The 12984-nt window shown below is 32.5% G+C and overlaps 2 protein-coding genes across 2 annotated transcripts in view; one reads left to right on the plus strand and one right to left on the minus strand.

The window, feature by feature from the left end:
• The window catches only part of LOC136975562 (protein YIPF6-like), a 47286-nt gene extending 38547 nt beyond the window's left edge, over nucleotides 1-8739 (minus strand). The window contains exons 1-2 of the mRNA XM_067270644.1: nucleotides 8687-8739; nucleotides 3764-3907 (exon numbers count right to left, since the gene is read on the minus strand). Of these exons, the coding sequence (XP_067126745.1) occupies nucleotides 3764-3907; nucleotides 8687-8716 (174 nt within the window). The 5' untranslated portion in view covers nucleotides 8717-8739. The remainder of the gene's footprint in view (nucleotides 1-3763; nucleotides 3908-8686) is intronic.
• LOC136975560 (uncharacterized protein B0303.7-like) overlaps nucleotides 5589-12984 on the plus strand; it is a 41875-nt gene continuing 34479 nt past the window's right edge. Inside the window, exon 1 of the mRNA XM_067270642.1 lies at nucleotides 5589-5600. The gene's annotated coding sequence lies outside the window, so the exon portion shown is untranslated. The remainder of the gene's footprint in view (nucleotides 5601-12984) is intronic.

The raw sequence follows: 12984 nt of genomic DNA on the forward strand, positions 1-12984 counted from the left end.
TATGTCAAAAAATCCTTCATTTCCACGAATAATCGAAGAACAGAAGATTCTATAAACCTAGAAATACTAGAAAATAATAACCAACAAGGATAGAGAATAGAGCTGACAAACTTAGTAGTTGGACTACCACTAAAAGAAGGTGAATATACAAAAAGACGTAATTCCAAAATTCGTTTTGGATTCTGGAATATACAAGGTATCCAAAGAAAGCTATACACAGATACATTTTATAGATATTTGAATTCCAATACAGTTATTGGTTTGTCTGAAACTTGGTTGATTCAGCTAAAAATAGAAGATATAACATATTTAGAACGAACCTTCTTAGTATTGGAAAGTGAAGGTCAAAGAAGTAGCAAATTTGGTCGACCCTTTGGAAAACTCTTATTGTTGATTAATAAAAATCTAGGTAAATTGAGATTTTGGATTGCTGATAACAATTACATCCTAGCTGAATTAGAACTCTGTCAACATTTAAGTTCACGCTGGAGAGAAACACGTATAGGAATTGTACTCATATACCTCCCACCAAACTCCGATAAAAAGAGAATCTTAGTAGAAATTCAAAATAAGATAATACAGAGAACTAATATTACAGATTTGTGGATAATTGGGGGCGATGCTAATAGTCGAATAGGTGAAGCATTGGATACAAAAAACAAAAATAACAATGAAATTATTGATAATATCAGAATGTCTAAAGATAAAGTAAGTAACTTAGGAAGAAAATCATTACTAACAGAAAAGTTTAATGAGTGGACAGAGAATAATAAATTACTCAATTATACACAGTTTGCCTTCACAAAAAACGGAGGCACCCAAATTGCATTATTTTCATTGACGACACTAATCCAATTACAATTATATAAAAAAAAAGACAAAAAGTTTTTGTCTTGTTTTTGGACATTGAAAAAGCATATGACTCAGTGGTTATTGAGGTATTACTAGAGAAGTTAAGCAAAAATGGAGCAGATACACGTATGATTAGAATAATCGATCAATTGTTCAGACACTACGAAGTAATCATTAAACAATTTGACAAGAAATGGCCAGAATTACAAGTGAATAGAGGTCTTCTTCAAGGTGACCCTTGGTCTCCACATCTTTTTAACTATTTCCTAGCAGACATAAATGAATGTTTTGAGAAAGAAGATAATGGATTTTATATAGGCAGCCAAGTAATCAACTCTATAGCATATGCGGATGATATTGTACTAGTCGCACCCACAGCAGCAGGTCTTCGAAGGAAAATTAGAAATATACAAAAAATATTTCGACACATTAAAATTAAGCATCAATCCAAGAAAATCCTCAGTCATGATATTTCGTAATGGATCCAAACTTGCAAAAACAAAGCACATCATTCTTGATGAACATTACAATTAGAGATAGTACAAGAGATAAAATTTTTGGGAATTATACTGACCCCCACAATAACTTTTGAAAAGCAATATAAAAAAGTCGTTCACAAATCAAATTGTCTGATTAATAACATGGTAAAACTTTGTACACATATTAAGCTTAAAAATATATTTAGTCATTTTAGACTGTTTACCTCTATAATTTATAATGTGTTATCCTACGCCTCACCAATTTGGAGTCTAACAAATTATAAGAAACTTGAATCCATTCAAAATAAATTTATTCAAAAACTGTTTACATTGGAACACAATATTGCTGGTTACGCTCTTAGAATTGAACTCAACAGATTTAGATTAGTTCCTTTCTTTGTCAAAAGATTTGTTAATTTTCTATATAAGATCAGAGACAATGACAACCTTCCAACAAAACTATTATATTTGCTGTATAAAAAAAATATGTCAAAAACCTCAAAAAAAAACCTGGATTAGTCAAATGAAGAATATAATCAATGAATACAGAGTTTCTATAGCCCCATTACTAGAAAATTCAAAAATTAGCAACTTTATAAGGAAACAACTAATACATGCATTAGACTAATAATAATACATAGAACTAATGCATTAGAAATCTCATTAGCTCAAGATATCAAAGAAATACATAAGAGAAGAGAGCCTAAATAGTATAAAATATTGCTAAATTACCTCTTCAATAATAACTATATGTTATCTAATATGTTGTTTACAGTCAAGAAGTTTTTCATTGAACTGAGATTAAATAGCAATATGGTTATAATTAATAGTAGAATCTATGAAATTTCCAAAAGTAGCTGTCCAAGATGTCAAGAATTATTCACTAAGTATCACGTTTTCTGTGGATGTAAAAAAGGCTATGAACTAAGAATTAAAATGGATTTAAACCAATTAAATTTCATCACAGAAGAAAATCAGATGTATCGTTTCTTCCAAGGTGCAAATACTGCTATGATTTACAAATTATATAATTATACAAAAACCTTTTGTAATCAATCCTTAAAAGGGTGAAAGAATTTGAATTGATCCGAACATTGTATGTAATAATACTAACTAATAAAAACTGAATATGTTATAATTATGACTATGATCAATGTTCATTCTATGTTATAACTCCCTGTAATAACAGGCTGTTGCCTAATATGACTAATAAATGGTAATTATTATTATTATTATTATTATTATTTATTAATAGAAATATAATTTTTATGGCCGTTGAATAATACTGTAAATGATGTATACAAGAACTGTATTTTATACAAGATTTTTATACAAGAACAAGATTTTATACAAGAACTGTATAAAAATTTATCAATACTTTTCCACCTAAACTCTCCCTATATACGCCTGGTGCTGGACAGCGGCAAGTAGTTCGGCTGCTCATCCACTATTGGTCCAGAATTGACCAATCCTGTCTCAACACGAGTCGGCAATGATGTTTTACCGTGTTATACGAGTCTCTTTTAGCATGTTATACAAACCCAATCGCAATTTTTTTGCCGTGTTATAGGAAACCGTGTTATATGAATTCGTGTTATACGGGGGGTCTACTGTATATAGATTATATTGCATTTGTAAGCATTTTTATGCATGAAATACATATAAAAAGTTTTAAAAAGGTTTTGTTTTGGGGGTTGGAAACAGATTAATCCATTTTATATTGTTTATTATGGAAAAATTTGTTTCAGTTTTAGAACAAATTGATTTCCAAACAACTCTCAGTTTGAAACGTGAGATTTGACTGTATTTATAATTAATTATTTGGTACATATATTAATTAATGTTAAAATGTATAATGTATATATATATACTGGTATATATTAATTTAACATGGGACCCAAATTGGTCAATAAGGTATTTTTGGGGGTCAATTGAAAATGGTTTATTAATCTAAATTATTAATCTAACAGGTTATGAGATGACAATTCAACATGTAAATTTGTGCACTATAACAGATCTTTTCTATGAAAAAGTGTTTAGATTGGATCACCAGATTTATTTACTTATTATTATTACTAAGTTTACTAGTAAAAATAGAAAAGGTCAATAAAAGTTCAAGGATTTTTGAAGGGATCGACAATCAAAAAAGTTTAAGAACTCTAACAAATTTGTCATGTTTTTAAAAACTAATATACAATTTCTTTTGTTTTTAGTTAGAATATATGACAGAAAAACAAATAAAGTAGGTTTAGATTAAGTGAAGTTAGAATTAGTGCAGATTTGGATTAAAAAGAGTGCACTGCATTCTCTTTGAATCCACATTTACAGAGAAATTAACAAAATCCACATTCTTGACTGATAAGAAATTTTTTTCTTACATTCAATAAAAATGAAAGTCAGAATTAAATAAACACAGGAGAAAATTTACTCACAATTGTTTCTTTAACAGGTTCATCTAAAGTATTAAATTCTGACTCTCTAGTTTCAGGTGTCACAATTTCACCTTCTAGCTGTGAATCATACTGATATGAAGGTAAGCCTGACTCCTGTAAACCTGTATCTAAATGTTCGTGTACCTGCATAAATAAATTCAACAACATAAAAATAATAATAATCATCATCGTTACTTGTAGATTCAGTTATTCTACAACAAACACACAAACCTACATGTAGCATATACAGATTATAGGATGACATTTGACAATATTCAACATTCATGGTTACTGCATATAATACATCTATACAAAATACATTCAACACTCATTACATTTTTAGAAAATACAATGCAATACTAGAAAACATTACAACTCAGACTTCATGACACACAAAAACAAATGAAATACTTTACATGTAAGGCAAGGCATTTTGAAGGGTAACTCATTAAGTTCATTCTGGTTTTTGTCTGGCTTTGAATGCAATGTCCAGTAAGTTACACAACACTAAATATGAATGCATCAAGCACAACAGAACAACACAATGCATATTATCTTGTGTACTGTACATACATAGACAACATAAAACTTTACACACAAGCACAGCTAAATCACCTGTTAGATGTTACACAAATTTACTCCACTGACGTTCAAATGGAGTTTGGTCTAGAAAAATGCAGAACAAAGTGTTCTGCATTTTCCTAGACCACATTGAAAAAAGAATCCTGAAGAAATATGATTTTCTAGGCAGAAATTGAGACATTATTAAACCCATCGATGAGAGCAAAGTCTATAAATATTTAGGATTTCAAGAGACTAAATGAGTTTGGCCTGTTGAAGTCCTATTGATATTCATTTAGAGTTAAATATTAGACACACCCAAAACTAGAAAAACTCCAAAAGAAAATATGAACATGAATATTAACAAAACACAACAAACATTTCTCTAAGTAGTCCTTAGAAAGGCTAACTCATCCTCATAAAGGAAGAGGATTGAGCATCACAGATATTTTAAACCTGCAATACAAACAAATACAGACACAATGAGAGCTTTTCTACAGAAAAGAAGAAACATCACAATTACACAAAGCTGTAATTCTTACAGACAAAAACAGTACACCAATAAATAATGCATTTTACAAAACTCACAGATACCATCGGGCAGTCTTGGGCTTGGAATGAGGTTCATGGCAGGAACCCTAATAATCTCAGCCAGAATTACACTTACAGAACATTATCAAACTGCTGGCTGACTCATGGATGCTTGTTTGGAGAAATGAAAGGATTTACGATTGTCATACAAGACAGAACAGCAAGAATTTATTAAAAGTGCTTCATAGAAGCACATCATATAAGACGTGAAACCTGTAAGAAATGCCACAGCATGCACAAGACTATATAAAACATCATATCAGGTTATAAGATTTAACACAAACAGACTACTTATATGGACATAACTAAACAGCAAATATAACACACAAAAGGTTGTGTACAAACACAAAATTCTACACATTCAGGAACCATACTACAAATACACTACTCAGATGATCACAGAAAATAACACCCAAAATATACTATGACTGTCATAGATAAAACAATATGTCATAACAAACTGGACATCACATTCTTTGACAAATAAATGTAGTAACAACTGAGAACTGGGTTAATAACTAATATTAATATCAAAAATGCAAACTGAACCAGAAAATCCAGCAGTATTTAAGAAAAAAACTTAATAAAAAAAAAATGGGTACTTTCCAGTTAGCAAGACACCATTGAAATTTCTACTAATTTTTGCAATAATAAACTTTTATTTTGCAATTTTTAAAAAAATCTAATTAGAAACATAAATTAAATAAATACAAAACCTTTTTTTTTTACTTATAACAAAATAACAAAACTTCACTTTTTTTGTAACTTTGGCGTATAATTTAGGGTTAATCTTTATCTACGTGCACCATAATGGTGGCAGGACACACGTTCTAACCTAACCTAAACTATTCTAATAAATTAACAAGATTACTAATGTAAGAAAGATGTAAAATAGCTCAAAAAATGGGAATACTATAGATTACCACCTATGGAATTTCGGGTCTTTGAGTATATATCTGAACTCAGGAGACCGAGACGAGTTCAATAATACCCTACTTTTGAACCGGAGACGAAAAATAATAAAGTTATCATACTTTTTTCCAGCAATTGCGCGATGATAGGGAGTCGCATCGCTCTCTCCGCTAAGTCAGCCTCGCTATTGTGATCGGAGTTGCGTCGCTTGCCGTCAAAATTGCCTTTAGTAGATGTTTCCCCCCCCTTTCTTTACTTTGTTTAAGAACTACCGTGAATCAATAACTAGTGACATTTAGCACATGGCGGTCTGCCGGCGGCTCCCCTCCAGGAGGTCAGTCGGGAGCACAAACAGTGGGAACTGCCGCCATGTTCGCTGCCATAAGTAACATTAACCGAAATGGTGATCGCACGTTGATCGAAAATTGCGTCGCTCTCTCCGCTCTCGTATCGCATGTTTAACCCTACTGGAGATGACCGTAGTCCGACATCATGGTTTGCAGACTTTACCACAAGATGGCAGTACTAGCAACTATGGTGCTGTCTTCACAAGAGCATTAAAAAAGTATGGTAACTTAAAAAGTATGATAACTTTTTTATTTTTCGCCTCCAATCCAAAAATAGGGTACAGTTGAACTCGTCTCGGTCCCCTGAGTTCAAATATATAATCAAAGTCCTGAAATTCCATAGGTGGTAATCTATAGTACACCCCAAAAAATTAATCATATGAAAAAAGAATTTTGGTAATTTATTAGAATAGATTTGGTTAGGTTAGAACTTGCATCTGTTGACTGGCATCCTGCTAACCGGAAAGCACCAAAGAATGTTTTCAACAAACTTACATAAGTCATTATCTTAAGGTCGAAAAGTAATTTAGAAGATAGAGAATGGAGTTTGAAAAACCAAATTTAGCATGATATTATTGTTTACCTCCAACATGTGATAGATGATGTCAAACTTAAGTTTACATAATGATGAAATAAAGATCTCCATGCCTCCCTAATTAGGCATCATTTAAAGATACAGAGATTAATTCGAAAATTTCTACCTCCCTCTAATTAATCTCTGTATCTTTAAATGACGCTTAGAAAATGTCAAACCTGTCTAGGTGTTTTAAAGTTTTTCTTAAATACTTCTGGATTTTCTGCTTTGGTGAATGTTTTTGATACAAAATAACATACATAATAGACATAGCTGTATCAAACACTTACAACATACAAAACACATACACTGAAAAAATTAGTAAATACTTAGAACTCATGAACAATATAAAGCACCTGTAGAGAATGGATGAAGTATATACTGTGCTAGTAATCCTTTCTTGCATAGGTGTCATATCACATACACTACACAAGTCATGAAACATTAAAGCTTTACAATAGGTTGCCATACTAAACAGAACAATGCCTCACCCTGGAACCACTGTCACTCATCACATTTCACCTAATTACCCTCTAAGTAGTTAAAAAACAGTAAATAACCTTTCCTTAACTTTTATCTAAAAGTTACCTTGGTTATACTATAGATTGCACCCTATGAAATTTCGGGACTTTCAGTATATACTTGAACTCAGGAGACCAAGACAAGTTCAACGATACTCTACTTTTGGACCAGAGATGAAAAATAAGAAAGTTATCATACTGGATGGATCATACTGAACCTTTTCCCTTCCTGTTGTATAAAATCATGTACCTTTTACAAATTCCTCTTTTAATTACATGTACTGTACAGTACAATAGTTCAGACTCTAGGATTTAAGTTATCATACTTTTTTAATGCTATCATGCAGACGACACCATAGTTGCTAGTACCACCATCTTGCGGTAAAGTCTGCAAACCACATTAAAAAAAAGCACTGTGAAAGGCAAAAAATTGCACAAACAGTCGAATGCCACTTTCTTTTTTTTCTTTTGTTCAAGAACTAACGTGAATCAATGACTAGTGACGTTAAACACTCAGCGGCCTGCCGGTGGCCCCCCCCTCCAGGAGGTCTGTCGGGAGCACGAACAGTCAAACGTCACCTAGTAGAAAACTCTAAAATGGCATAGAATGCATTGTGAAAAGCAAGAAATCGTAAATATCATAACTTTCTTATTTTTCATCTCCATTCCAAAAGTAAGGTATCATTGAACTCGTCTCGGTCCCAAGTTCAAATATATACTCAAAATCCTAAAATTCCATAGGGCGCAATCTATAGTACATCCATTATCTTTAGGTAATTTTATATGTATACAGGGTGTCCCAAAAGTTTCCATACATATAAAAGAGAAATGTAACTCTATTCACAAAACGTTAAAACGTCAACATTAAGATTTGTGTCAGTGGATTGACGGAGTAAGGCAACGGAACACATGGGTGATCTGCCAATGGAGTAACTTCTAGCAGGACTTCCTATGTGGAAACTGGATTCTGTTTACATGAAGAAAACCCAGAACACTGCATGGTGGCCAGACCATTGGTCAGGCACGAACCAATGGCCATCTATCGGTGTTCAATTGTTTCATCTATTCGGCCGTTGGTAGGCTTGATTTGTGTCACTGTATGGGGCACCCTGTATATGTAAATATACACAAAGTAGCTAAAGGTAACTTCTACCACATTTTCTATGTTAAATGTTATGTGAAATATAATTTAAATGCTGTTTAAAATGTCTATTTTGAATTTATTAAGTAAAAATATTCATTGTTTTTATTTTGGAAATTAATTTTTACACTTGACATATTAAAAACTGACAATTGTTCACATTTATTTTTAAGCCTGTATCGCTGTAATATTCACAGAACATACTTGTACTGATCATACTTAATACAGATTTATAATAAATTGGATTAAAAACGTTTTTAATATGTAATAACTTACAACGAAGTCAACTTCTTCCATTTTCGCCATTTTCGGCCACTCAACGCCCTCTTCTGATAATAATTGAATGTAGTCATTTTTAAAAATTGAATTAAAATATTTTTAAAAAGTATAATTTTATTATTTATTTTAATTATTATTTTGACTAGATTATCCATGCAAAAAATTTTATCGATATAATATATAATAATTCATTAATTAAACAAAAAATATTATAAGAAATTTTTTATGTAACAACTCTTTGTAGCCACTCTCTGAAGAACTCAGATGGAAGTTTGGGTTATTCTTTAAACTTTCTTCAATCATGTAATCCAAGTATATTGGGAAACTCATTGTGGGCCTGGCGACTCCACAGTAGATATGATAAGAAAGCTTCTCTCAATGCCTGAAAACCTCCTGCCAAATGGCCGAGCAGTAAAGTAAAATGTATGAGAACCAGGATTATATTAGGAGAGGCCGGATGGCCGAGCGATTAAGGTGGCAACCTACCGCTCTGGAAGATCCGGGTGAGAATCCAGACGGGTCGAAAAGTCCTTAGGAATTTTTCGGGGGTGGTCTGTCTGGATATGTCCCTCACCAACCCAGTGGCGTAGCGAACATAATTGGCGCCCGGGGCACGACACTTTATTGGCGCTCCCTCCCCCTTCCAGCAACACATATAGTTTGTCTTGGGAACCATTTGGGTGCCCCTCTGCGAGTGGCGCCCGGAGCATGATACATCCCCTTCCATCCCCCTCGCTACGCCACTGCACCATCCAGCCGCCCCGTTGTGGGCTTGGCCCAACTCATAATGTGCTTGCTGCAAGACGCTTTCTTATTGCCCAAAGGGCGGAAAGTTAATAACAGTGGGATTATATTAGGGAACACTTTGATGTTTAAATTATTATTCTTTTTCACTCGAAAAAGAAGAATAGTATATCGGTGTAGACCTACATCATCTTTAACTTCCTCTGATTCACAGAAAAAGAGGAGAGTTCCTTCTAAAATGAAAGTTTTTACAGTGACAGAAAAAAATCGTGGCACCCTTCATTGGTCCACTGATTCGGTATAAAAGGCGGAGGTCACTGTAAACCTGTAACTGTCACTGTAACTGTAATTATTCAATAAACAGGATAGTGAAAAAACAGAATTTAATCTGTGGTATTTTAAGTCGGCAATGTGTTCTTTCAACCTTATATTTAATTTACGCTTTCTTTCACCTATATAAATATTAGTATTACTACAAGTACATGGAATTTTTTAAACTATATTTCGCGTTTCTTCCTTTGCCTGTATAGTTTTTCTCCCTAATTGTTTCGCTTTTAATCTAGAATGCAATTTTTTATATTTAGGTGCTAATTTTACATTAATTTTTCTCATTTCTTAATCAATTTCTTCGTATAAACCAGGGATGAGCAACACGCGGCCCGCGGGCCGCTTGCGGCCCGTTAAACATGTTTATGCGGCCCGCCAAGCATTTCTATAATTGAATTTATTTTATCGACTTTCTCCCATCAATATATTGTTATAAAATTAATTATAATAAGATGGTAGTACATACTAAACCGAAACAATTTTTTGTGACGAGTTACTCACTTGTCGGCGACTTGTTCAAACATGCAATACGAACGCGCCGCGTCTGTGCTTATTTGTGTTTGCTTCTGTCACACAATCAGTCAGACTGGAAGCTGTTAACTAGCAATTTTAGCAATTCTTGTGTTTCTTGAAAGGCGTGAGTACAATATTATTGTCAAAAAGGTAATATTAGAGTTTTTTTTATTCAAAATTAAGTTTTCCTACAAATTTTTTTAACTTTCAAATTTTTAATCCATAATAGCATGTCGGAAAAGCAAACAAAAAACGGAAGGTTGCAGATGAGCACAGGCATTTCGAAGAAAAGTGGAAATTTGATTATTTTTTCACTTTTGTCAAAGATAAAGCTGTATGCTTAATATGCTCAGAGACTGTGTCGACATTAAAAGAATATAACATAAAAAGGCATTACGATACAAAACATGAACAACAATATAAAAACTTAACAGGACAACTCCGGATAGATAAGTTTAATCAAATAGAGAAAAACTTGGGAAACCAACAGGCTATTTTTAAAAATCAAGCTATTTTATCAAATACGGCAGTAAAGGCTAGTTTTGTTGTCAGTCAAATATTGGCAAAAAAAAAATGAAACCCTTTGCGGATGGAGAGATGATAAAAGAATGTCTGACTGCTGTTGCAGAAATAGCATTTTCTGGTAAAATAAATATTATTTCAAACATTAGTTTATCAAGATTCACCATTGCAAGGAGAATTGAAGACTTGTCCGAGAACATAGCAACAACGCTTCGTGAACGCATTGCAAAATTCGAATACTGTTCTTTGGCACTTGATGAGAGTTGCGATATTAGCGATACAGCACAACTGGCTATATTTTTACGTGGTATTGACACCAAATTTAATATTACCGAAGAATTGTGTTCACTGATTCCAATGCAAGGGACTACAACCGGCAAAGACCTGTACGATGAACTAAAGTTTGTGTTGGAAAATTTTTCAATTTTATTAGAAAAGATTATTGGTATATCGACAGATGGAGCACGAGCAATGTCAAGCATGGAGGTAGGAGTATCGGGAAGGCTATTTCAAGACATTAAGAAGGTCGCAGGAAGGGAAATATTCGTTAACCACTGCATAATTCACCAGGAAAATTTGTGTGCGAAAAGATTGAGTTTGCCAAATGTCACAGTACCAATAATTAAACTAATCAATTTTATAAAGTCGCGCGCGTTAAATCACCGTGAATTTAAAGAATTCCTGAAAGATTTAGAAACTGAATATGGCGACGTGGTTTTTAATACCGAAGTACGTTGGCTTAGTAGAGGTGCAATGCTAAAAAGAGTATACAACTTAAAAAGCGAAATACAATTGTTCTTGGATATGAAGGGATATGCCTTTCCTCATTTTGGTAATAAAGAATGGATGTGCGATTTTGGGTTTCTTATCGACATGACTCAGCATCTCAATGATCTTAATGTGGAACTTCAAGGCAAAGGACAGTTTATTCACAATTTGTATGATAAAATTCAGGGCTTTGAGCGCAAATTAAAATTGTGGAAACAGCATCTTTTGCAGAATAATGTGTCTCACTTTCCACATTTAGAAAAAGAAAACGTTACTACTTCTCAAAAATACGCACAATATATAGACATTTTAATCAACGAATTTCAATTACGATTCCAAATGTTCAAAGCTGAGAAGACAGCGGTTTCCATGAAAATGTTTTCCTCGCCTTTTAATATCGATGTGGATACAGTTCCCGAAGACTTTCAAATGGAAGTGATTGACATGCAGAATAATACCGATTTAAAAAATGTATTTTTCTCAGTAAACATCGAAAATTTTTATAAATCTTATGTGAGTCCTGAGAAATTCCCGCTTTTGAAGAAAAATGCAAAGCAAATGATGTCTCTGTTCGGAAGTACGTATGTTTGAGAACAATTATTTTCAACCATGAAATTAATCAAAAATGACCACCGATCAAGACTGAGTGATGCACGATTAGAAAGCTGCGTACGTGTAGCTACTTCATCAATTCCGGCTGATATTGGTCAGCTTGTATCGAAAAAACAGTGCCAAATTTCTCATTAAAAATTTCAAGTAAATTCGTTTTTCTGTTCTTTTCTTGTTTGTTTTTATTTTGCATTAAAATTTGTATATGAAATCTTTACTTTTTTTAAATTTTATGTTTTTTTTATTCTAATGTTTATTATAAATAAAGTTTAGTAAATTATTAATAAGTGTTACTTTATGTGCGGCCCGCCAAAAAATTTTAGAATTTAAATTGGCCCGTTGATTAAAAAGGTTGCTCACCCCTGGTATAAACCTTTAAAGTAAGGGAAGCTAATATACTTTACATCAGGATTTTTTTTTATCTTTCGTGTTTTTTGTCATTTAATTTCTTTTCCAAATTACTAATTATTTTGTTCCGATAACCGTCGAGCATAAATTTCTGTTATAACTCATTTATATGTTTGTTTATATTAGTAGCTTTACTGGTTCTTGTCTTAATTCTTATATATTCCATATTAAAAACGTTCTGTTTAATGTACGAAGGAAGATTGGAGTTATATTTCATTGTTGTATTTATAGAACATGGCTTTTTAAATGGTTCAAATTCTATAATACACTTATTGGTTTTTATTGTAATATCTAGATAATTTATACTATTATTAACATTATTCTCTTCTTCTATTTTAAACTGAATTCCTCTATGTATATTATTTATTATATCTTTAATAAAATAAAGTATTAAAAGAATGATA

The sequence above is a fragment of the Centruroides vittatus genome, unplaced genomic scaffold (genome assembly GCF_030686945.1).
Source record: "Centruroides vittatus isolate TY-2023 unplaced genomic scaffold, ASM3068694v2 contig_375, whole genome shotgun sequence".
Taxonomy (NCBI): domain Eukaryota; kingdom Metazoa; phylum Arthropoda; class Arachnida; order Scorpiones; family Buthidae; genus Centruroides; species Centruroides vittatus.